General features: G+C 41.5%; 1 protein-coding gene across 2 annotated transcripts in view; it reads right to left on the bottom strand.

Moving 5' to 3' along the window:
• The window catches only part of plcb1l (phospholipase C beta 1-like), a 267,795-nt gene that overhangs the window by 51,609 nt on the left and 189,621 nt on the right, over nucleotides 1-26,565 (bottom strand). For both annotated transcript variants that reach the window (XM_079572652.1, XM_079572653.1), the window contains exons 10-13: nucleotides 17,268-17,414; nucleotides 10,494-10,651; nucleotides 6,716-6,798; nucleotides 6,541-6,625 (exon numbers count right to left, since the gene is read on the bottom strand). In XM_079572652.1, coding sequence (XP_079428778.1) covers nucleotides 6,541-6,625; nucleotides 6,716-6,798; nucleotides 10,494-10,651; nucleotides 17,268-17,414 — 473 coding nt within the window. The remainder of the gene's footprint in view (nucleotides 1-6,540; nucleotides 6,626-6,715; nucleotides 6,799-10,493; nucleotides 10,652-17,267; nucleotides 17,415-26,565) is intronic.

The raw sequence follows: 26,565 nt of genomic DNA, 5'->3' as shown, positions 1-26,565 counted from the left end.
TTAAATGTGCCAGCCGTTTGATTGGGGATTCCCGACTAAGTCTTGAAACCCTGTGCACCAAGTAGGTGTTATGTAGCCACTAACATTGTGAACTGTGACTCTCATCCTCTGTCCAAGGAGGTGAGGCTGCTCCCATTGGGCTGTAGGTTTCAGTTGCCCAGCTGAGATCAAAGGTGTCTTACCAAGAGAAACAGTAGCGGGATAGTTCCATTTATTAGCAGGAAGTGAACCATCAAGCACACAGCCGCCATTGTTTTCAAGATAATGCAATCACAAGGTTAAGTCTTCTGCTTCAAGGTGACTGACAGTCGTATAGAATGGTGTGTCTGAGTGTGTCTATGAAAATGGTAATCCTTCTTATTTGCACCCCCCCCCCCCCTGGTCTCAGCTGGAGCAGTCTCTCAGCATTATCCCATCTGCCCCGACCCTCCGCGGACGGACTCCCGAAGGCTCGCATCCCATTTGATACACTCTTCACAAAAGACGAGGGGGAGTGGCTGTCATTGTGTCACCTCTGCCACTCAATACGCGAAGGAAATCCGATTCAGCTTCCAAGGGCTAAAAGCGGGGATAATGCGATACGAAAAGCAGGTCCAATCGAGGTCTACAAAGTCGGAAAAACAAAACAGGACGGGAACGAGGAGGAACCAAGTCTAAAGGTTGCCAAAGTACAGTCAGCGTGTCATTATGCATGTTGTGAATGTGGCGTGTGAGGCCCTGGGCACATGTTAGCGGCCACACTTCATCAGTGTACCCCAGGGCAGATAGGGCGCAGTAGTAAGCTGATATACATATGCACTGCTACAAGAAAAGAGGAAAGCAACAAGGTCGAAAATATATTTTTGACATTTGCAATATAAGTGTGCGATGCTGTGCGATATTCGAGTAATTTGCCTCTTCATCTGCACGTCAAGTGAAAATATTGAATGTGTGCTACACTTGTAGGAGCCCTAAGTGAAGTAAGTGGGCTGCCACTCCTGACTAGGTGGTGAAGCGCAGGATTCGAGGTCACGTGTTTGCGGGCAGAATTTGCATAAGGCACTCACCAGGGTAGATAGATAGATAGATAGATAGATAGATAGATAGATAGATAGATAGATAGATAGATAGATAGATAGATAGATAGATAGATAGATAGATAGATAGATAGATAGATAGATAGATAGATAGATAGATAGATAGATAGATAGATAGATAGATAGATAGATAGATAGATAGGTGGGTGGGTGGGTGGGTGGGTGGATGGATGGATGGATGGATGGATGGATGGATGGATGGATGGATGGATGGATGGATGGATGGATGGATGGGTGGATGGATGGATGGATGGATGGATGGCGCTTGTTCTTCACAGCTAGAAGGTCCGGGTTCGATTCCCACCAGGGACAGTGCCTCTCTGTGTGAAGTTTGCATGTTCTCCCTGTGTCTGTGTAGGTTTCCTCCGGGTGCTCCGGTTTCCCCTACCACTAAAAACATGTACAATTGGTGAATCACAGGTGTTTCTGACCACCAGCCTGGCTGCACCACCAGCCTGGCTGCCGGCCCACGCTGGCAGCTCACTGCTCCTACAGGTCGCCCCAGCGGCATTGAGGGTGGGTCAAATGCAGAGAATGAATTTCCCTACGGGGATTAATAAAGTATACCTTAACCTTAACCTAAAAGGCACTGCTCCAACATCAGTGTCGTAGGATTGAGCGTTGGCTTCGACAATTTGCTGAATATCTCACTTTTCACCACCTTTCTCTCTGAGCTGTTCTGTCTAATAAAGCCTATGGACCACAAATCCCTCAAAAACCTCCTTTTAGCTCCCATATAATGTACAATAATGTTTGTAAATGTGATCTGCATGGGAAGGCACGGCCACCCAAGACGTCCTGCCATCCGACAAACTCGCACAGCCCTATGACTAACTCGCGCTCCCTTCTGCCAAAACATGTAGAAATGTGATTCAAATTCCCACCATTCTCCCCTCGTACTTTGGTTTTCCCTCGGTGTGCGTCTCCTCATATCTCCGTCTGTCCTACCCTCTGCCACTCCGCTGGAGAGCCTCGCGCCGATAATACTTCAATGTCAAATGCTGTCAGAAAGCTGTTATTCTCAGCGGGGGCTCGTTTCGGGCAGACAGCGGGACCAGCGGCGTTCCCTGCCTGAGTGAGATAGCTCAGACTGGGGAAGACATTTAGCTGCTCCGTGGAAGTGTTGAACCAATGGGGACACACAGGGAGCCTCCCTGGTGGCACCAGTGAAAAGTGCCTTGAGAAACACTTCAAGTTCTATGCTGTATATTTTCATGCATTCCCCATTTGTATGATAAGTGTGTACAACACCCTGGCTGCAAAAACATTATACGGATTTTAATCCAGAAATTCTTTACTGACAACACAAATTACTTTTGACTGTAGACTATAAAATGAACTAATCATATTTTCTAAACTACAGCTATATTGGATAATAAAACTGTCTTCCATAAATTTACGACCTTCGACTTGGACGAATGCCCAGGAACGGTGCTCAAACTCGGAGATGATCAGAGTGATCCGAGTTCAGATTCGAGCTGAATACAACACCAGAAAAGAATGTGGCATCTGAATGATTACATTTTTACATGAGCCTTTGTTACTGGTCTCAGCCTTAAATATGACGATATTTGTTTTGAATGATATCTGGTGTGTTGAAATGTTAGCATAATGTTAGCATATTGTTAGCCAAATGTCCTAGCTGCGCCTTCTAAGTATTTACGTCAGTTGAAACGCTCTGAGGTCGGATGTCGTAATCACGCCATTAAGTTCCTCTGAATTTTCAAAAATCAGACAGCTTTGCTAATCAGGTGGAAAGCGATTTTCTTTCTAGTAAACTAACAGCAACGATCAGTCGTTAGCACTTAGTTTCCAAAAACTGGGACACGGGCCTTGGGAGTTCCAAATCTTGACCGTCTTAAATCTCGTCAAAATCTCATGACATGCACAGAGATGCCAGAATTTAGGTTTTTAATTGGTTTATACTTAGTAATTGATACTCACATGGGACAAAAAGTTTAATTTTCAAATGAAATGTGTTATTTTTGGGGACTGTATTGGCCAAAAACCTGGACTCGGGACTGGGAAAGAGGCTAAGAGTAAAACTGTGACGAATCACTGGTTTTGGAGAAATCTATTGGGATGTGGGACACCGGTAACCCTAAGCACATGGCAGATTAGCCTCCTCCATTTAAACTCTTAGTATTTGAATTTTTCAAAAAGTCAAAGTTTCAATGGGATAGATACAGATGGCAACGTGTCATACAAAGGGGACGTGGCCTAGCCGAGGGGGAAGAAAACCTCTCATTGGAATTTAAATTGTTCACTTGTTTTAGTCACTTTTTGGCAGACTATAAACATATTCATCACACACCAATTAAGTCCAGCCAAAATCGGGTCCATATGGATGTTTTTTTCACAGCAAATTGTTCAGTAGAAGCAAAAAAAGCAACACTCATTAGCATTGCTTTGCTAATGTTAGCATACATGCACGTAGCATGAAGCTAGCATAGCTTCCTGGTTAGAATTGTCCATTTTTTAAGTATTTATGGGCTGTTGAACCTCTTTGCTCATCTCCTTGTCTCTGTATCTTTATTTACTAGAAAAGAAAATCTGTATTTTATTAAAGGGTGGAGAAAAGGGAGAAAGTTACGTTTCTTTCTCATCTTTGTTCCCCTCTTGCATTGTCAAACATGACCATATACAGTATAACAAAAATGATCTACAGGGGTAGATTTTTTGTTATGTTTTTTTTTCCTTCCGGCACCAGTTGGGGGCGGGACTGTTGAGCTCCACTGGGGTGTTTTTTGAACATTATTTCAAGAGTTATCCTACTATAATTATCAAGGTTATGGTGCCCAGTCTGAATAAAAGCCTAAACTATGACTTTTAAACCTGTTGCTCGCTCCGATTACAGTTAAGAGGCTGGTTCTGACAGGGAGGGCATCTGGTTCACAAAAAAATCTGCTACTATGCACACTCTGCAACTGGTCTTCTGTGGCAAGCCCTGAAGGGAAACAAAGTTACGCCTACTCAAAATCAAACTCAATATTCTGATTTAAACCCACTTTATTCAACAACGGATTAGATATTAGTCAGACTTCTCTTTTTTCTTTTTTTTGCGGCGAGCAGCTTGTGTCATTGTTGCGCACGAAGAGAAAAACGTCATCGGGCGAGGGGGGGGGGGGTAAAACAACACAAAAAACAAAAGCGTTTGACCGCACACGCAAAGGGGCATGTGGGCAAGCTTTTGACGGGTCACCATGGCAACAGGAGAGACGGGAGATAGCCAGAAAACAGGGTTTGCCGAGAAAAAGCTTTGTGTTTAGATTGCGGCATGAAGAACGTGTTAGTTTAAGTGTACGCGCCCGGCGTCCGCTGCCTCCGGTGTGACGAGGAAGATGCGTCGGGGGCAGGAAGGTGAAAAAACGATTGCTCACAGACGGATCGCTAATAGTTGGGATCCTCTGCACGTAAATAGCCACAGGTATGAGAATGGCTATTGAAAAGAGAGAGCGAGAGAGAGAGAGCGTCTGATGGATCGCGGTTACAGAAGCGCCTGCAGTGACAATAAGAGGAAAGGAATGACAACGTTTTCTGCGAGGACCTGGGGCTAAACGATCGTGAAATGTAACTGAAAGCAACAAGGCTATCAGAGAGAACAAATACCGATTGTGCATTTGAAGTTGAACACTCTCTCTCTCCATTCTTTACTGCTTGACTATTTCTGAGATAGGAAAAATCAAGTTGGTCCATCTCCCTGAAGTATTACTGCGCCACACTTTTGTCAGTCAGCCCCATGGTAGCTGTGGCTAGAAAACATTGGTCATAGCCTCACATTAGCTAAAAACAAGATAAAAATAGTAAAGAACAGAGACGATTAAAATCTGCTGCCTCCCAATTGATAAATACACTATCATACGTATTAACACACTTGCATCCAAACGCTTAAAGCAGAACTAAGCAACTTGTTTACCTTAATAAATCCTTTTTGTAGTCCCTCTGGAGGTAATACAAGTGTTAATGGGATGATTGGGGGGGTCTTTCATCTCCCCCGGTGTCTCTAGCCAGAAAACCACAATTGCAACTTCGCAGCCTTCGGATAGAGTTCACCAATACACACTAATGGAATCACAAAGAAGAAGCTAACAGGCTAACGGGCAAAGCTAACTGCGAGCGAGTACCATTTAAACAGCATTTACAGCCAAGTTTGAGTGAAAAAAAAAATCTCCATTGTGTAATTGGATGTACAATATCCCTCTCTCCCTTTGTCTTTTCTGTCAGCGTAGTATTTACTCTTACGGACAATTAATGAGTGAAAAAACATAACATGCTACGACACCTGCAGTGGCGCTTATGGCCTGAGTTGAGTTACTTAGTACTGCTTTAAATATGTAAAAAATGATCCAAGGTTGAAGGAGGCAGAAGTCTGAGCAGAGATGTCCAGACTTTCCTATACGCCCATTTCCTACAGCTCTTCCGGGGGGATCCCCAGGCGTTCCTTGGTCAGCATGTCCAAGATCTTCCCCGGGGCCTGCTACCAGTGGGATGCGCCCGGAACACCTCCTCAGGGAGTCAACCACAAGGCATCCGGAACAGATAACTAAGCTGGCTCCTCACCAAATCTCTAAGGGTGCACCTGGCCACCATACAGAAGAAACTCATTTCAACTGCTTAAGTGAGATATTACACAGATTATCGAGATTGAAGTGTAAATCAAGAGCTTTGTTTTTCGACTCAGCTGCTTCTTCACCACAACAGTCCGATACAGCGACACTGCAGCAATCAGTCTGTGAATCTCACACTCCATCCGCCCCTCACTCGTGAACAAGACCCCGAGATACTCAAACTCCTCCACTTGAGGCAAGGACTCCACCCAGCACTCCAGTATTTTACATTTCAAAAAATCTCTACTGTGCATCAGGAATCCCAGAAATCGTAGCCGTTTTGACGATAACAAACTCAAGCTCTCTATAGAAGTGGCTTCACACCCCTGTTTGCGTTGATTCTTTACTCATATCTAAACTTCTCTTTCTCTTCAGCTCATCTCATCTGTGCTTGGGCAGAATTAAAGAAATAACACACACAATAAGTCATTGCTGGCTTGTTGTTTGGCAAGCCAGGAATGTGTCACTTTCTGACAAGATCCAAAATGTTACACTGCCGGATCTGAGGCTCTTACTCAGAAGGTGTTTTAACAAAGAGACTTGATTTACCCAACAGCCACGCAGTAAATGGTTTATAGAAGGGGCCTATTTTCTGATGTTGAAAATGTCAACAACTCAGAACAGCTCAAAATGGGTACGGTAAAGGTTTATGGACTTTAAAAAACACAACAAAATCCAGAAAATATGGAACAAAATAGAAGAATGAAACCATAGTGAACAGGATTACTCAAAACTGCATGAATGAAGCTAAAAACCAACACTAGTATGTTTTGGAAGAGGGATCGGAACAACTTCATAACATGGTTGGTCAATTTAATATTAGATGCCCGCTTTAACATAACATACAATGTACTCACCGGATATTTCTCCAAAGTGTCTGTCAGTAACGCGTCTCCGAATATCGACCGGCAGTACTCCGCCATTTTAGCCTGCTGCTTTGGTCTGAGGGAATAACAGAAACGAGTTAATTCCCGAGCGGTACAACAATGACGATAAACACTATGCATTAGCGGTCAGCGAAAAAAGCCTTACGAGTCAACGTGGTTTTCAAACGACAGGATGATGGGGAAGGGCGAGGTCTTGAAAGCGCACTCTGATATGCCCTCAATCACTTCCTGTGAAAGAAAAAAAGATGAGTCAAATCAGTACATTTTGCTTTGAAAGAAATATTATGGAGATGAAAAGTGCTCCTCGGTGGCGCGTTTCATGTCCTATCTGATTTCTAAGCCGCTGACTGCCGGCCTGCCAATTACTGCCTCATTAAAGTTGGCGTTAATGCATTTAACTCCATTACTCTGTATCTCTCATTAGGTGTAACCCAACTCTCTCCATACTGCAAGGCCGTCAACGCACTCACTGGTGCCCAAGGCAAGACGGTTTCACATTGGTCCCAACCCCCACACCAAGAACGCATATCTGGATTAGTTTAAATGTCTTAAGAAAACCCAGAATATTTATGTTATGAGATGTTTCTGACTCGTTTCAATACATTTTCTCTTCAGATTGATTTGGACTCCCATTTATTTAATTACCTTAGAACCTGTAATGTCATCTAACTAGTAAAGTAATCTTGGTCCGATCAGGAGAAAAGTCGACATTAGTCAAAACCACTCAAAATAAGATGAATATTCTCAATTCAAGTAATTTCATTTCATCATTTTAAATCAAAAGTGGGATGCTTTTTGGGCCCCCCCCTAGAACTGGGGCCCAGGACAACTTACCCAGTCACCATCCCCAAGTTGACAGCCCTGCCACCTTATAATATTTGACCATGGCCCTCATCAAGATCAAATCAGGACTAAACCTGGTCTAAAAAATGTCTCCAATAGACCAACAATTAATTACATAATGCCTTAACTGGGTATAAATCAAGTGCAAAGCAGAAAAAAACGACGGCATACACTGGCTACGATTTAGCCAGTGTATGCCGACGTATGAAAAATTTGGCAAATACGCTGGTGCTTACGTTGGATAAATTATGGGTAAGTTTTGTATAAGTTATGAGCACGCTGAAGCACGCTGGCACACGTCGACATACGGCAAGTATGTACGACATATGCCAGTGTATATGCTCATATGTCCCGCATACGTGGGCCATAAGATACAGGTAAGGTTAAGGTTGTGTGATCCGTGCACATTAACTGTAAGTTGGTCTCCTAAGCCTGTTCTGCGGCGGTTTAATTGGCCGCCTTCATGGGCAGCTGCTCTTCCAGACGAGTTTTAATTTTCCCCTTCTGGTGAAGAACTTGGACTTCTGCTCTCCTTTATTTTCTATGAGAGAATGCACACCACAGGTTGCAGTGACGCGCGGCAGAGGAAAAGGCTTTTAACCATCCTGCAGAGGCACAGAGGCGGGTCTGGCCTGTGACAGACAAAGAGACCGCCGTTGTTGGGAGGGACGCGAGAAGCAGCGGAGACAGAGAAACCATCGTCAGGGCTCATGCATCAGGGGAAGCATGTTAAACTTGTGTCTGTCGCCAACTCGCTATTAACCTGCACAAAAAGAGCCACGTTTGCTCTCTCTCTTACAACACGGACATACGTGTCTTCTTTTATTCATGACAAATGTATAAATCACGTGTCTAAAGCCCCGCACGGTTTGAGAAAAGCCTCTGAAGTGCCGCTCCAGTGTGTGTTGAAATCCCACATGGACGAGTTCTGGTGTGTATCGGCTTTTACGCTGCCATGCGTTATGCATAAGTTAGACCATCGCTGGGCATAAGTTGTGGACTCATTATGAATACTCTATGTATACGCCTAAAATTGAAAAAAATACATAGAAAGTTCAGTGTATGCCAGCGATCGGCTAAATCATCAAGGTGTGAAAGGCCCATAACATTGCACACTATAGATACAAAACATATTAAATGGTCATATACTGACCATGACCATGAATATCAGTGGAAATAGTGCCACAGTTTGAGAACCACTGTAACTCAGAAATCAAAAAGAACGCAAACGTCTGAAAACATGATTAATATTACGGACTCTATTGTTTCTATTACTTTCTCTATTCCGTCCTCACTTGCGTTTCTCTTTTAGACCAGTCTTATTAGCGTTCCCATTCTTCTCCTGTTCCTCTCGTTAAGTCTAAATTCTCTGCATCAATCACCCCGCGCTCGCTTTTTTCTCTCTCTTTCTTTCTCCCAACACCTTCTGTGCCCTTAGCTTCTCACACCTTCCTCCAACAGCAAAACCATTTTTCGAATTCGTCACCTCAGCTTTCAATTAGCTGCTCCCGTGGGCTTCTCCTAATGCCAATCACAGCCTCCTAATTCTTTTGATTTGCCATCTGCTCCGTGCATGTCGTCTGATTCTCCAAACTACTGTGTTTTTGTGCATTCCCTAAGGCGGACAATTCGGCACAAACATCAGATGAGCAGTTTTCAATGGATGCTAATCTAAACTAATTACATTTTTTAATACTAATGTTGCTTTCGCTCTTTGATTTGCTTCCTTTTCATGGAGAGACGTTGCAGGTGAATAGGGAAACTGTTTAAATTTAGAGATATCAATTTTAAATGTCTGATGGAGATTACTGGCATAAATATATGAATAAATATGTATTGCAAGTATTCTGTCATTTTATGTTTTCATATAAAAATAACTTATTTTATGCTAAAATGCCCCAAATTTCCCATATTTTCAGCGACAAAATCAGAACTATGGATCGAGCCAGGTTTAATTTAATTTAGTTGACATATTAGTTAAAATGAAATTGTGCCTAATTTTCTAAAATGAAAAACCCACTAAATTAGGCAATGAATTGGATATTAACCAATACCTCTCACCTTCAAAATAATGTTCAGTCCAAGGCTGAAAATCTGAAGTCTGTCGATGCTACTTATGTGGAGATATTGTCACCATAATGTGATAAAAATGAGTTTTGAAATTACAATTTCCCATAGAACTCTATGGGGAAACATTGAATCAGTGCAATAATTAAACATGTTATTGTGAAGATTAGGTATTTTATTGTTTCCAGGTGAAGGTTTATATGCTAAAGGAACAGGCCACCATTTTTCCATACTGAGATTATGTTCTTGCCTGATCTTAGAGGAGTTGATGCGTACCTGTCTGGTCTTTGTAGGTGCGCTCAGTCACGCAAAATGACCAAAGATGTTGTTAACATTTGGCCTCCCCCAATGTATTCCTCTAGCTCCAAACGGGGGTGAAGTTGGAAGCTATCACGCTCTTCCATGGGTACGCACAATACAAGGGGTAATACAAGTGTTAATGGGACGATTGGGGGGGGGTCTCTCATCTCCCCCTGGTGTCTCTGGCCAGAAAACCATGCTTGCAACTTCACTGCCACCGGGTTGGAGTCACTAATACACATTAATTGATTCATGAAGAAGAAGCTAACAGGCTAACGGGCAAAGCTAACTGCGGGCTAGCGCCACTTAAACAGTATTTACAGCCAAGTTTGAGTAAAAAAAAAGATCTCCATTGTGTAACTAGATGTACAATATCCCTCTCTCTCTTTGTCTTTCTGTCAGCGTAGTATTTACTCTCACGGACAATTAATGAGCAAAAAAACGCCACATGCTACGACACCTGCAGTGGCTCTTACGGCCTCTAGGGACATGAGTTACTTAGTACTGCTTTAAGAAACCAAACCTGAATCTGAAAAAAATGTTTTGCCTCAATGGGGCATTAATATTGGCGACAAGACTGATTTATGAGCTGCTAAACAAATACATGAATCAGATATACTTTGGTATCTGGTTTTCACACTGTGGTTTTGCATCTTCTCCTTTGCAGACCTTTCGGTACGTCTCTAAATGAGCGGTTTGACCTCAGATACTACCTTGAATGAGATCTCAGACGTCATGGTGAATCCGTGGGTGATAACGGGCTCCTCCTCCGTGGTGCGGCCCTTCCAGCAGTCCAGCTCGATACAGCGACATCCGGACAGCAAGACCTGCTTGTACATCTCCACCGAAGAGTTCCCAGCAAGCTGACCCGCTGTGAAATGAAAATCATACTGGGAATCAGAATCAAAATCAATATCATTCATCTTCACGTCAAAACTGGAAACGACACAGTGAGCCTCGGTATTATAGCAACAGACTGATCCTAGTTTCATCAGAGGTTTGCCAGAGGGCTCACTCGTCACAATGCCAGATAATTACTGTGACCGGAGTTTGTAATCGGGGTGAAGGGTCTTGGCTTGAATAGGGAAGCTTCCGACTCCCAGATGAAAAGTTATTGTTGTGCAACGGTAATACTTTGGATACTATTATGAAATCCTCACATCCGTCCACTAAAACCAGAGTATTCCATTAGAACAGACGTATTAGGGGAATTAGTTGCAGTAAAAGCCATACAATTGTTGATGGAAGCTGTAAAATCTGTCAGTCTCACTGTCTCCATTTGTGAAGCAATTATCCACACACATTAGCAGAGCGCTTCCTGCGACTTAGTGAGAATAGTATCAAACTGAGAGCAAGATGTGTGTTCGCACTTCCAGCAGTGCCGATTATTGCTTTTATCACAACTACCACTGCTCCTGCTACAGCTGCTACTCCGACACATACAGGCAAATTCTGGCTGATCTACGTTTTTTACACAGGAAGAAATGTCTGTAATTTACAAGATGTGTGAATCATAACTTGTGGCGCTTATTCATCACCAACTTTTTGCTTAAAGGAATAGGCCACTGTTTTTACATACTGAGATATGTTCTTACCTTAGCTTTGACGAGTTCTATAGGACCTGTCTGGTCTTCCCCCATGCCTTCTATCACGTAAACACAGGCGTTAGCATTTAGCCTCTCCCTCGCTCCACTATAGCTCCATAACAGGTCAAGATAGAAGCTACCAAGCTCTTCCAAGTTTTCCCTATTTAAATATGGTTACGTGAAGTGTTACACTACAAAGTATAATAACACAAAATTAAACAATGTGGATTTTTTAAAAGGATAAAAGGGGGAACTATAATGTAAGGCGTAATAATACCAGGAGTAGTTTGGCATCCGCACAGTAAAGTGAAGATTACTGCGCAGTAATGTGCGGATTTCGAACTACTTATTACAATATTACAATATATACAATATAGTCCCCCCTTTTATCCGCTTAGAAAATCCACATTGTTTAATTTTGTGTAACAATACTTTGTAGTGGAACACTTCGCGTAACCATATTTAAATAGGGAAAACGTGGAAGAGCTTGGTAGCTTCTATCTTGACCTGTTTTGGAGCTATAGTGGAGAGCAGGAGAGGCTAATTGCTAACGCCGTCTGCGCTGTGTTTATGTGATAGAAGGCACGGGGGAAGATCAGACAGGTCCTAAAGAACTCGTCAAAGCTAAGGTAAGAACATATCTCAGTATGTAAAAACGGTGGCCTATTCCTTTAAACTTAACTTGGCTTCGTCATACAGGCAAATTTTAACATCTCATAACTTTTACTTTAGTTTCATGTATTAGCTCAACACTAACGCTGCCATCTCACAGAATATGGCGGAGCCCGAATCTCTCCAGCCCCCCTCTGAGTAGTTGTAGTTCACTTACTACTTCTATTTTCTACTACTACTGTTTATTACTGCAACTTTATCGGCCACTTGAGCCTCTTTCTACTTCTATTACTATAAATATATTAACACCGACTTTTCCTGCTGCAATTATGCTACTACTTTGCCACAACTACAACTTGTTCTACTCCTTAGAACATATATGTCAAAGTCAAGGCCTCTGGAATGATTTTTGATGGCCCCCGACATGATTACTAACTTAGGGTACATTATAACTACCTCATCGATGAATTGTATTAAACACATTAGAACTGCTACATTTCACTGTGTCATTAACTAGTGATACATGGATTATTCGCTAACGTGAAGCCCGAGATGCTCAAGTCAAATGAACCTCTCAACCCCGTCTTAACACATTAACCAAATCTAGAGGTTTCTTGAAAAAAGCATTAAGATTGTGACAAAACGAGGCGTAAATGAGGATGAAACAGCAACAAAAAAGCGACAAAAAAGATATGACGGAAAAAGTGGGGCCAACGCGAGGAAAAGCTATTATTGCAAACCCGGTGCTAAAAGCAATTAGCCTGGTGGAAGCTAAAATTACCGGGTTGCTCTGTTAGAGCTGTTAGAAAGTTAGGAACTGGTTTGGACAAATAATAATAAGGCGATTGTACATCTAAAAGTCTGCACCACTTAGAACTTGATATGTTTTCTATCATTTTATTTTGATTGCCAGACTTTTTGTTTCCCATCATGCTCCTTAAAGAGACTAGATGCAAGTTGGTCATTTTATACTCACTACTGCCACCTCAGGTCTTACGCGTAACTGCAATCTCTATATTAAGCTCGTGCATGACAGCACTTCGGACCCCAGTGACAGTGCAGGGTTTTAGAGGCAGTTGTGGTGAACAGGTCTGAGCTCATTCTAAACATTCGGACATGGCTGGAACATGTAGGGGGAGGAAAATACTTAGTTTGAACATTTTTAAACTCCATATAGTCCCTTTAAGTCCTATGACTTTCAGATTGTACCTGGAGTTGGGTGTATTGCTGTCAAAACACAACAAAAAACATGACGAAAAACGTGACGACAATGCAAGGCGTTCTAAGCTTTCAAATGAGCCGTTACTCTGGCTGTAAGCTCCATTCGAGAAGCTTTTAAGATTTGGGTAAAGCTGAATTGGAGAATGTGCTCGGTTAAGGCTGGGGTTAAGAGGTTAAAGGCCCTGTACCTGATTTTTTATAAGCCACAAAATTGAAATGTTAGTTGCGACTCATTCCTAACTTTGGTAGGATTCCAATTCTTTATAGACACTTTCACAACTTGGTTCACTTTTCAGGGTCATTTCACAAAATTGCCAGAAAACTTTATACCTGCAAAATTAATCAAACTGATGCAAATGCTTTATAAAAAGATGCACAGTGTTTTTCCTCACAAGTGGGTTTGCATTACAATAAAGGAGGACAAACAAACACTATTCCATTACTAGGGGGAAAAAAACAGGTATAGTATAAGGCTTCAGGTTATTCAAAACAAGCTCTAGTTCTGAAATGCCTTCACTCTAAAGAAATACACATCCTATCCAGTAATCCAAAATAGCTTGTGGTGCTGAGCTGGTAATTAATCGACCCAGAAGTAATTTATTACTAAAGACTGTTCTCCTCAGATCATTGCAACTGTGGAATAAATCTCCAAAGAACCTGAGGGATTCAACTAATTTACATGCATTGACAAAGACACAGCGTACCTTGTGTGATATAGAACATTTGAATTGATTCCCACCACTAATACAAGCACTACGACTGCTAATACTGGGAATAGCAATACTCACAACCCCATAAGAATACAGCACTGACTCTGCCCTATTCTTAGAAGAACCCGTCGACTAAATGAGTCCGAGGGCATTACTTTTATTTACTCTGGATCGATCGCCTGGAAAGCCATAGATTTGCACAAACGTCTTGTTGCAAAGCAGCTCCGTCATTTTAAGTGGCATCCGTATTGACTTGCTATAAATAACACTCTCACTCGCAACATTGCATTAAGCAAACCAGTTGTTTTTCTCATTTCATTTTCTCACAAGGTGCGGCGCGGCGCTGTTTGAGAAAATCAATTCATTATCTCCGTTGCCACAGAAAGAAATGTGATCCACTTGAGCCATTCGATACCAAACAGTCGCCCCCAAAGAATGGATCTGAATAGATGAATTATAATATCCAGTGAACATAAAAATAAAGCTGGTTAGCACGCGGGGAGATTTCACCTATGAATCTCAATGAGCGGCAAGACTTGATCGGACAAGCTGGGGAAAGCAAAGACTAAACTGGGTCTAAAGGTAATCCACAGTGCCATGTTTGCTACTTGGATTATAATGAATGTTCTTCATTATGTCCACAACAATCCAAAGGAAAATCAGGGACAATATGGCTACAATTGTCACTGTAATCATTATCCAAAATGCTATATATGCCACATTTGGAATGGGATTATAATAAAACGTTTTGAGGTGACACAAAACTCTTACTTGATTATTATTCCTCATCATGTCCACCTCCTCTGTGCTTAATCCCAGCAAATTTAACTGTCACAATCCAGAGAAAATTCAGGGACAAAATGGCTGCAATTGTCAGTGCAATCATTATCCAAAATGGTATATATGCTTCTTTTGGAATGGGCTTATAATAAAACGTTTTGAGGTGACACAAAACTCTTACTCAATTATTATTTCTCATCATGTCCACTATCTGTGTGCTTGATCCCAGCTAATTTTACTGTGACAATCCAGAGAAAATTCAGGGACAATATGGCTACAATTGTCACTGTAATCATCATCCAAAATGCTGTTTTTGCTACATTTGGAAAGGGATGTGTAATAACTGTTTTGAGGTGACACAATACATTTACTCAATTATTATTTTTTTCACTATGTCCAACTCCTGTGCACTTAATCCCAGTTAATTTTATTGTGATAATACATATAAAATTCAGGGACAATATGGCTACAATTGCCACTGTAGTCATTATCCAAAATGTTATATATGCTTCTTTTGGAATGGAATTATAATAAAACGTTTTGAGGTGACACAAAACTCTTACTCAATTATTATTCCTCATCATGTCCACTACCTGTGTGCTTAATCCCAGCTAATTTTATTGTCACAATCCAGAGAAAATTCAGGGACAATATGGCTACAATTGCCACTGTAATCATCATCCAAAATGCTGTTTTTGCTACATTTGGAAAGGGATGTGTAATAACTGTTTTGAGGTGACACAATACACTTGCTCAATTATTATTGCTCACTATGTCCAAATCCTGTGTACATAAACCCAGTTAATTTTATTGAGATATTCCAGAGAAAACTCAGGGACAATATGGCTACAATTGTTGTTACCACAATCATCATCAAAAATGCTGTTTTTACTATATTTGGAAAGGGAAGAGTAATAACTGTTTTGAGGTGACACAATACACGTATTACTTAATACACTCAATATACTCAATTAACTCATCATGTCCACTAACTGTGTACTTAATCCTTGCTAAAATTCAGGGAAAACATGGCTACAATTGTCACTGTAATCATCCAAAATGCCGTCTATGCTACGTTTGAAATGGGATTATAACAAAACATTTTCAGGTGACACAAAACTTTACCTCAATTATTATTCCTCACCATGTCCACCACCTGTGTGCCTAATCCCAGCTAATTTTACTGTCACAATCACGAGTAAATCCTTGGACAATATGGCTACAATTGTCCCTGTAATCATGATCCAAAATGTCGTTTTAGCTGCTTTTGGAAAAGGATTATAATAAACTTTTTGGAGGTAACACAAAACTTACTTGATAATTATTCCTCATCATGTCCACCTCCTGTGTACCAGTGTTATTTTTGACGACTAAAATTGGACTAAAACTAAATTAAAAGTTTTTCATGAGACTAAAACTATGACTACAATGTCCAGATATTTTAGTCGACTAAAATAAGACTAAACAAAAATGAAAAGGAGAGACTAAAATCATCCAAACTTCTATTGACAGTCTGAAAGAGCCTCAGATCATGTAAATTCACTGCCAAAGGATCAGCTCTGAGCTTTGTTCATGTGGAGCAGCTCCATGAAGCAGAGGAACAAGATTAAATATGATTATAATGAATATTATCAATGCAAAGTCGACTAAATTAGTCTTAAATTTAGTCGACTAAATTTACTTGCAATTTTAGTCGACCAAAACTAGACTAAAATTGAAGATATTTTTTTGACTAAAACTAGACTAAAATCGAATTACATTTTCTTCAAAAGACTAAGACTAAAACTAAATTAAAATATGTTGTCAAAATTAACACTGCTGTGTACTTATTCCCAGCTAGTTTTACTGTCACAATCCAGAGAAAATTAAGGGACAACATGGCTACAAGTGTCACTGTAATCATTTTCCAAAAGGCATTTTTGCTACTTTTGGAAAGGGATTATATTAAATTGTTTTGAAGTGACTCGAACCTCTTACCGGAAATACATTCCACAATTTGTCCACTGCCATTGTCCTTTAGTTTAATCAAAATTGACTGTATAAATCCTGGACACTACTATATTCAAACCAGAACAAAACCAGAATAGAGCAGGTCCCAATGCTTTAAAATTCCTCGGGGCAATCGTGCCTTTGCCTTTAGCCTGTTACTGATAGCCAATCCACCTCTGAATATCAATGAACGGTGGGACTTGATTGTAAAAGCCCACAGGGGGATGACACGGAGGAGCCGCGGACACGCACCGAAGCGTTTGATTGACTGACCGCTGGCCCACAGAGTCAGGTGTGTTCACTCGAGCGGAGGTAATTTTATTATTCAATAAATGCAGGATCTGTTTGTGAGAAGGGGGGTGAGGATTGGCGCATGGAGCCAGCTGTCAGCAAATACAGGTTGAGGTCTTTAATCCCATTGAGAATCTTTGGGATGTGCTGGAGAAGGCTTTGCTTAGTGGTCACACTCTCTCGTCGTCAATCATGAGCTTTGTTTTACGGTGACGACTGACCAAAACAGCATATGAAAACTACATTACCATCCGAAATCAAGACGAAGCCAGAATTAAGTGATTGCAGTGTGTCATACCTGTGAGGTAAGTGTTGTGGGACGAGTTGATGAAGTAGTGGGACAGGGGGAAGGTCATGTCTTCGCTCTGGTCCAGTTTTTCGGGGGGAATGATGCTGTTCTCGTCTGTGGCCAGATACCGAGAGAAACCTTCCACTGAAATTTGTCCTGGGGAAAAAGAAACATCATGATCAAAACAAAGAACCATTGGACAAGGTCAGAGAAATTACACAGTCTTTTAATCGTTTAATAAAGAAGAAAATCTGGCAACATGTTTTTTGCAATAAGGTTAACTGGCAAATATAAGTAGAAGAACTGGACGGCAATGGAGCATTTTGGAGTGGACAAAAGATTTAAATCCTTAATCCCGATGTTTTATTTCACACTTGAAGCACTGAGTTGGTGTGAAAAGGCTTTAGAAGCGCTATCACAGCCCGGACGGTTGGCGCGAGCCCTTCTACTGCAGCGAATTACTTATTTATCTCCCCTCACGCTCTTCCAAGAGCATATTTAGTGGAGTAGACAGCAAAACGGCAAAGCTTAGCATGGCCGACCTTGACTCTCACTACAAAGAGGGAACAGTGAGACCAAGGGCAGCCGTTTTTCCTTTCTAGAATCCAACTCACTTCGAAAAGGTCTTGCCATCAATGGAACATTTTGACATTTCAAATTCTCAAATGTGAATGTGCCGTAACCTATCAAGCGGTGAAAGATATAGGAGCATAACATATTTCTTTCTTGAATGGGCTAAATTCAAGTCCATAACATACATCACAGAAATACATTTGGCTATCTGAGCCTTTTCTACAAATGTACTTCTTGCTTTCTCTCCCCATACAAATGAACAGAGAAGCAGGTCTGTATATGGCCATGTATGACATGTCTGTTTCAAATCATTTCTGTGCTTCTCCCTATCATCAATAGGGTCGGGACAAAATATTGATTCGCAATACAAAGTATCAATACTTTATCAAGTATCGCGATGCTTTCAATACTTGTGTTTGGAGGCATTTTTTTTTATCATGCTCCCCTTTGTTTTTTGTTAAAGCACTTTTCAAACACTTCAATACATGGCATTTGGTTTATGAACTTTGGACACATTATTTTTTAGACATTCTAAGGTAAACATATTACTTACTGTATCGCAATACGTATCAGATCGTCCCCTGAGTATCGTGATACGTATCGGATCGTGACAAAAGTGGATCGTCCCAGCCCTAATCATCAACATATTGTAATATTATGATTAGTGGCCATTAGATGTGTATACAACCCACAAAAGGCAATCATTTTACTGTATTTGGTAAAATGGACTCAACTTATATAGTGTTTTTCTACCTTTGTCCAAGTGCTTTACAGTAAGGAACTTGAGGCAAGTAGGGTGAAGTATCTTGCCCCAGGACACAACGACAGTGTGCATTTGTGAAAGCTGGGATTCAAACCCACGACCTTCCAAGCATTTAGCTCAGACGCTAATTCGTGAATGCTTTGACCACCAAAGTGTGGTTGATGTGTTGACAATTGCTGAAAACATCTGGTTTGTTCATCATTTGGGATGTTTGCTAACATGCTAACAGATATAGGAAAAATACATTGTGTAGGCTAGTTATGAACACTAATAAGTTTCCCGTAATAGCTGGGTTGCCAACTGTCCAACTTATCTTTTTTTTTATTTCCATGACTAAAACCCTCTTAACTGAGTCCATTGTAGCAGCTAATCCTTTTTATAGTTAAATATGTAAAGTTGCTACGTCACAAGAGCAACATAACAGTCATAAAATGCTAATTACATGCCTATTTTGGTTGTCAATCAAAGCATTTGGAAGTGGACCTTTTGCATTTAAACAATACCTTTGGCTTTCTAGTCCTCTCACAATAAAGGCACACATTTTAAAAGCATTTTACAACAATCAAAGCACCCGTAATGAACATAAAACTTGCGCTGCGTGGTGTTTATTGGGTGAGATGTTGGCAGCGTGGCGTTGGACGGATTACCCGATGCTTCTGCCTGCTGAATATTATGCTAAGCGAGGGCAGGTCGCGGGAGCAGCAGGTCCCTCCGGCCGCTTTATGCAGATGAATGCGGTGCGGCCCCCGTGCAGAGCTGTTGGACTAATTAACTCTGGTCTGTGACATGCGAACAGTCTCTCGGTCTCCCCGCGCTCGCCCGGCTGCAGGGACCTCCCAGCGCCGGAAAAGAATGAACTCACCTCAGATACGGGGCACAGGGAGATGACACTACCTCCGTTCCCGGGGTATTTAGGGGGCAAACTGTGTTAATGTTGTTAATATGGCGGGGATTACGATGTCTAAGGCGCTACAGGTGGTCATATAAAGCTGCCAGATAAGAATGTTAATAAGCATAAGGAAAAAGACATGGAAATTTATTCATTTTCCCAATAATCTATCATGACGCATAATTATACAGCGGAAGTGACTAAACGATAAGGCAAGGTAGAAATAAAGGTTTTAAAAAGTAGTTCTTTTTGAGTCATTAAGAAGCTGGGCAGATGGGCAACAATTGCAGTATTGACCCAGCACTAATCCGTGTTTCATTAAAATGCACTGAAACGCAGAAACTCACCAAGGCTATAAACTCTCATGCAGCACGTCTGCTTAAAGGTGCTATGCGCAACTCTAAATGTTAAAATAACCGTTTTTCTCACCCATACATGTTTAAACAATTGCCTGATGTGCTGATTGAGCTCCTCTCTGATCACTGCACTCGCCCCTATAATCCTGTGCAGTAAAATAAATAAGACAGATTCGGGACGGAATCTTAAGGTTTTGAGCCTGGGCGTGACGTCATGCGCGTTCACGCGCACCTGGCTCTGGAGAGTTTGTTGATTCGCCGCCATTATCCGCATCTGCGAAGACAACTCCGCGACTTTTGCGAAAGTAGAGGGTGGATTGTAAGTGACCGGACACTTGTTCATCCCAAACCCAAACGCAAACTCAACGTACGATAAAGAAGATCAAAACTTTGTCTAGTGTGACCGAAAAGGGGCAGTTTGGAGTCAAACAGGCGCCGCAGAGACGAGTCAACATCCGACAAACTACCTCCGGTCCGCTCTCGGGCTCACACGGACCTCAGCTGCTTTCTTCTTACTACAAGGGTAAGAAGACACAGTCTCTAATGTCTAATCGATGTCTGATACGGTAAATCTATGTCAACAAATGACTATGCGTAACATGTGTAATGCTACGTCTTTAGCTTGTAGCGTTAGCTAAATCTACGATCAGAATTGGTTTTATTGCCATTGCCAATGAGCAGGTTCACAAACTTGGAGTTTTCTTCAGATCATTCGTACAACATGAAACATAACATAAAAGATGAACACTATGTTTTAGTGTTTGGTTTACCGGGAGCCTTTTACGTTTCGCTCACATCTTCAAAATGATGCTAATGCTAAACGGTGCTCATGTCCTTGACCAACACACTGACCTAAGACTCAACTTTGTCTGATATGTTTTCTTTGGGGGGAAATCAGTAAATTGTTCCCAGAAACGTGGCTGTTGCTGTGTACTGATTGTAATACATTATTTGTGAAGAGCACACGCAACCCATATACATGTTAGTCATTGTTTACTCCTACTTTAGACCTGGTTTATGTCTAGACCTAGTTCAGACCTGGTGTAGTCCTGAGTTAGTCCTGAGTTGGTCCTGGTTTAGATGGTGTGTAAATTGCTAATACATAAATAAATAATAATACCGTAATAATGATAATCTCTTCCAATCTTTACTTGGTTTGGGGTCAATAATCTACTGATGTGCATTTTTTTGGCTAAGATCTTGTATGTTTTCTTCTGCACAGGACAGAGCTTGAGCGAGAACTGGCCACAGACACACATGTCTCTGATTATGTCGCCCTGTGTCTTTGTGGTATGTTTGTAATGCAGTTCCTACTGTCTTTTCCTTGTAAAAGAGTGAATCAAGTGTGTATGTTTTTGTTACACAGCCCTGGTGGTTCAGAGCAGAATCAATTGGATGAACTTCCCATCATTGGGCTTGAGGAAGCCTCATGGACTGTAGTTATAGTAGAGTTGGTGAGGACTAAATGTCTGTTGTGTTTTTTTAAAAGTCATGAACAGGATGTAATGTAATATAATGTAGGTGCATTTGTAATACTTGTGCATATATATCTGCATAGTTTGCCCACGCGGACACAAGATGTGGATGTGGAACAGCCATAACCTCTTCAAATAATGAACATGAGAATGGTGCATCTTCTACTATGAGACACATCATTTCTACTGCGTACCAGCTGTAAGGGAGTTTTGGACAGAGAAGAGGGCTGCCATTATAAACCCATTACAGACTAAAGACAGTGTTGTTGGCCTTGGTAAGTTATAAACTGCAGATATTTGCAAATTCTCTAATAACTGACATGCATCTGTGTTTCTATTTTAGCTGACGGACAAATGGACTCCAGGTAATTCAGTGGTTTATGTGCTTTGTCTCCGGCCTTTTTTGTTTCATTTGTAAATCAGAATATTTTCTGTATTTGAGATAGTGATGGGCATTTTCTAATGCAGTGTTTGTGTTTTATAACAAGGAGAGAATCAACGAGAGGCGTTTCCCATTCCCTCGACGTCTGGCATCTCACTAAGAGACTTTATGCTGTAAGTGACATGGTTTTCATGTGAGAGTGACATGTAGTAACGAAACATGAATTTAAAATGTGAACTTGTTCAACAGGCCTGGGTGATGTCGCGACATAAAACAATACTTGGCTGGATAAAAGATATTGTAATTGTATTGCTTGTCAACATGCAAGCAACAGAGGAGTTTATGGTGAGTCTGATCATTCAAAATGTATGCAAAGTAAAGTACTGTAGTAATAGATGTCAATGTTGCTTCTACTATGACATTATAGAGGTTCATTTTTGTATTGTAGTGTGTGTGGTGAGGTGTACTCCACTGACATGGTGGAGTCCATGGGTCTTTGTGTGATAAAAGTAAGGAAAGAGAGGTCCTACACCCGGGATCTGCCTCCTACAGCTGATCTGGTGCAGTCACGTGTCCGCAGAGGGCATTGTTTTACAATGCATGTCTGGTCATCTGTTCCATAAAAACACATTTGTTCTAATTGCTAAAAATCATGTTTTGTTTTTCTAGATGCCATCAGCTCCCTGAACAAACTCCAAGTGAAACATAAGCAGTGCATATATATTTATTTGTACAAACATGGAACAAAATATTTACAATAAAGCCTTTTCTTCCCTAATTCGTAGACATATTTTCTCATGTGCTCACAGCTTGTTTATTGCCTGAATGGTGCTTCTTTACAGTCAACATAAATGTCCTCACTGATCAATCTTGCTCATGATTGCACCTGCCACGAGTACTTCTGCCTCCCCCCCTGGTCTTCCTCGTGGTCTCCCCGTCTGCTCCGCCCCTTCCACTGCTGCCACTTCTCTCCACAAGAACATCAAAATGACCCGAGCTGGAATTCTAAAGGGAGAACAATATTTTGTTATTGTGATAAGATACATGCTGTATTCTACACATTGCAGGAAAGAAATACAATAATGAAGGGGTGCTTATTTTACTTCCCTCATGTTGTACAGCAGGCTGACTTTTTACAAAACAAATAACTGTATTCGTCTACATCAAGTTTGCTTCTGAACAGCATAACTACCGGCCCATGCACTTTCTATTTCCCAGCTAATATGATCTTGTACTGTGTGAATTAATTCCATGTTATGTGTATGGGGAGCCTTTTTTCCTCTTCTAAATGTATAAACTAGTGACTTTTGGCCGTTACATACACTGCCCTGGTACAGTAGTTGAAAAGTATTAGCACATTTCACAGATAAATGTATATCAAATTACTGTCTAATAAGGATATATTGCTGTTGGAATATGCTACTAAGCAGATCAATAAAACAAGCTAAACCCTCACAAATATTCGGAGGATCAGGATGTTTTAGCCCAGATGGTAACGTTATATTTCAGTCTACTTTGTTGACCAACTAATAAGGTATTTGGTGTGTCACTCACTGATTATTATTATTTAATTTTATACTAAGTAATAATTTATATTATTCATGAACGCATTACAATTATAATCCAATCATCAGTGAACACACAAAACGGGTAGAAATGGGATTATTATTATTTATTTATTTTACCTTTCTCCTACCCCCGTTTTTCCTCTCAAACATCAATCTTGTTTACTGAAATGCAAAATCTTTTCACATAATTCAAAATAACTTTCTTACCTCTGAAGACATTACGACTCTCAACAAAAGATTTGTGCAATCACGAATGACGCTCCTTTGGTTCTGATCGGCTCGTGCTCGTGCAAGCGTGCGTGTGGTCCAGGAGCGTGCACAACTCTGAGTGCAGTTCCGATTTTCGCCAAAGGGGGCATAGTTCTGCGAAAACTCAGAGACTTGCGTTGTGCACCTTTAAAGGAATAGGCCACCGTTTTTACATACTAAGATATGTTCTTACCTTACTTTAGACGTGTTAATATATCCCCGTATGGTCTTTGTCCGTGCGCTCTGCCAGGCAAACGGAGCACATACGCAGCCTCTCCCACATGTCACATAGCTCCAAAAAAGCTCACAATAGAAGCTACCAAGCTCTTCCACGTGTTCCCTATTTAAATAAAAGTTACGTGAAGTGTTTTCATGCGAAGTATATTTACACAGAAATGTAACATGTCGATTTTATAAGCAAATAAATAGGGGGACTATATTGTGAGGCGTAATGATACGAGGAGCACAGCGTCCGCGTAGTAACTCCTAAAGACTTCCCCCCGCTCACTTCCGTCAATAACCTTTAGGAGTTACTGCGCAGACGTTTTGCTCCTCGTATCATTACGCCTCACAATATAGTACCCCTTTTTATCTGCTTATAAAATCGACATGTTACATTTCTGTGTAAATATACTTTGCATGAAAACACTTCACGTAACTTTATTTAAATAGGGAACACGTGGAAGAGCTTGGTAGCTTCTATCGTGAGCTTTTTCGGAGCTATGTGACATGTGGGAGAGGCTGCGTATGTGCTCCGTTTGCGTGACAGAGCGCGCGGACAAAGACCAGACGGGGATATATTAACTCGGCTAAAGTGAGGTAAGAACATATTTTAGTATGTAAAAACGGTGGCCTATTCCTTTAAAGCAGTACATAGTAACTCATGCCCCTAGAGGCCATAAGCGCCACTGCAGGTGTCGTAGCATGTTGCGTTATTTTTACTTATTAATTGTCCGTGAGAGTAAATACTACGCTGACAAAAAAGACAAAGGGACAGAGGGATATTGTACATCCAATTACACAATGGAGACAATTTTACTCACTCAAACTTGGCTGTAAATACTGTTTAAGTGGCGCTAGCCCGCAGTTAGCGTTGCCCATTAGCCTGTTAGCTTCTTCTTTGTGATTCCATTAGTGTGTATTGCGCCTCCGGGTCGGAGCAGGGGAAGTTGCAATTGTGCTTTTCAGGCCAGAGGCACCAGGGGGAGAGGAAAACCCCCCAATCATCCCATTAACACTTATATTACCCCCAGAGGGACTACGGAAAGGATTTATTAAGGTAAACAAGTTACTTGGTATTGCTTTAAAAGGAGAATGGAAAAGTTCTTCTTCAATTAAGAGGGGCCCCAAGCAAGAATGTTGGTAGGGGGCCCTCTGGTGGCCACTGGATGTTCACTGGGAGAGGACGTCTCTCCCAGTGAACGTCCTCTCACTGGGAGAGCATACGTTTACCTCAGGACAGAGGGGTTCTTTAGGTCATGAAGAGCGTTACAATAAACTGGTTTCACTATTAGAAATATAATCTGGTGGAACCATGAGTAAAAAAGTCCGTCCACTGCTCATTATAAGTTAACATTAGGGAACCATGACTCCCTAAAGCATACAGTAGGATGGGGATAAACAGCGCCACAAAGCATTGGTGGAGAGATGATGTAACTGCATCACTAAAATCATTAGGAGGACTGTGTATAGCAAGCGTTTACTGCAGGTTCCTGAATAACGGGGTGGTACATGGGGGCCCTTGACTTGGGGGCCCAGGCAACAAGCCGGATTTTAGCCTAATTTGCGTCCGTTGTCCCACACTCGCACTCTCCAACATTTCCTCATTCATCCTGGCCTATTATACATGTTTTTAGAGGTAGGGGAGACCAGGCTACTCAGAGGACACCTACACAGACAAAGAGAGAACATGCAAATTCCACACAGAAAGGCTCCGACCAGGTGAGAATCGAACCCGGGACCTTCTAGCTGTGAAGCACAATCGCTAACCGCTGCACCAAACTGGGCAGATCTATCCAGTCAAAAACAGCCAAGAGGAAGTGACCTTGCTGGTTGTGAAATGCCAGGTCATTTTCATCAGAGAGTTCTCGTGAAATTATTTGACTTTTTACATTAAAAGAGGAATAAAACAAATCTCATAACACTGATTCAACTGTTAAGAAATGAACATCAATCAATTCAGCAAACTGATATCGATATTAGTTTCTATTCCAATCAGTAGGAGGAGGCTGAGTCAGTTCTGTCTTATTTTCTGTCAAGTTTCTTGTCAGTTCCCCAGGTTGGCATTTGACCTGTATTAAGCCGGGAAAATCCTACTAAGATTTCAGAATCCCTTTTCCAGGGAGCCCTGCCCGCCCAGCAGACCCTATGGCGTGTGGGGTCTTAGTGTCAGGGGAAACCAGAGCGGCCCGAGGAAACCACAGAGGGCAAACCACAGAGAGCACACCAAGGGGAAAACAAGCAACATCCACACAGAAAGACCCCAACAGATCCAGGAGATTAACTCTTTTCGATAGGTGGTTCTGTGGGTAAAGCTATACCTTCCACACCTACACAGTATGTAAGCTAATAGTGAAAGAACGAGAAGATTTTAAATTAACTTTCTATCTGACATAGGAAAGACACGATGACAAGATGAGTGAACATTATAATAATATGCTAAGTTAAGCCCCAGGACTAATAGCGTTTAGTGCTTTGCATCACTTACCAAGGCCAATATGTGCAAACCTAAAGCATCTCATTTAATCATGTGCGGTCCACCGCTCGTACTGCATGCATTACCATAATATATGTAATAAACGTGCTGGTCCCCCCCCATCGGAGCAATTACATATTCCTCGCCTCGCGTTTCCAACATGTCCCTCGGTGAGTTGTACTTTTATATGTCTAAATGTGCGCCAGTTTGTCCTTGAGAGAGCAGAAGCAAAGAGCGAGCGAGCGAGTGGGAGCGAGTGTGTGGGTTTGAAGGTAGCATGTGGATTTGGGGACACTTGTGCGGAGCAGATGGCCGACTTCCTGAGGCTGGATAAATACTTCATATGGGGAAATCTGT

This window comes from Gobius niger (assembly GCF_951799975.1).
Source record: "Gobius niger genome assembly, chromosome: 15".
Classification (NCBI taxonomy): Eukaryota; Metazoa; Chordata; class Actinopteri; order Gobiiformes; family Gobiidae; genus Gobius; species Gobius niger.
This window is presented reverse-complemented; position numbering and strand designations above follow the sequence as displayed.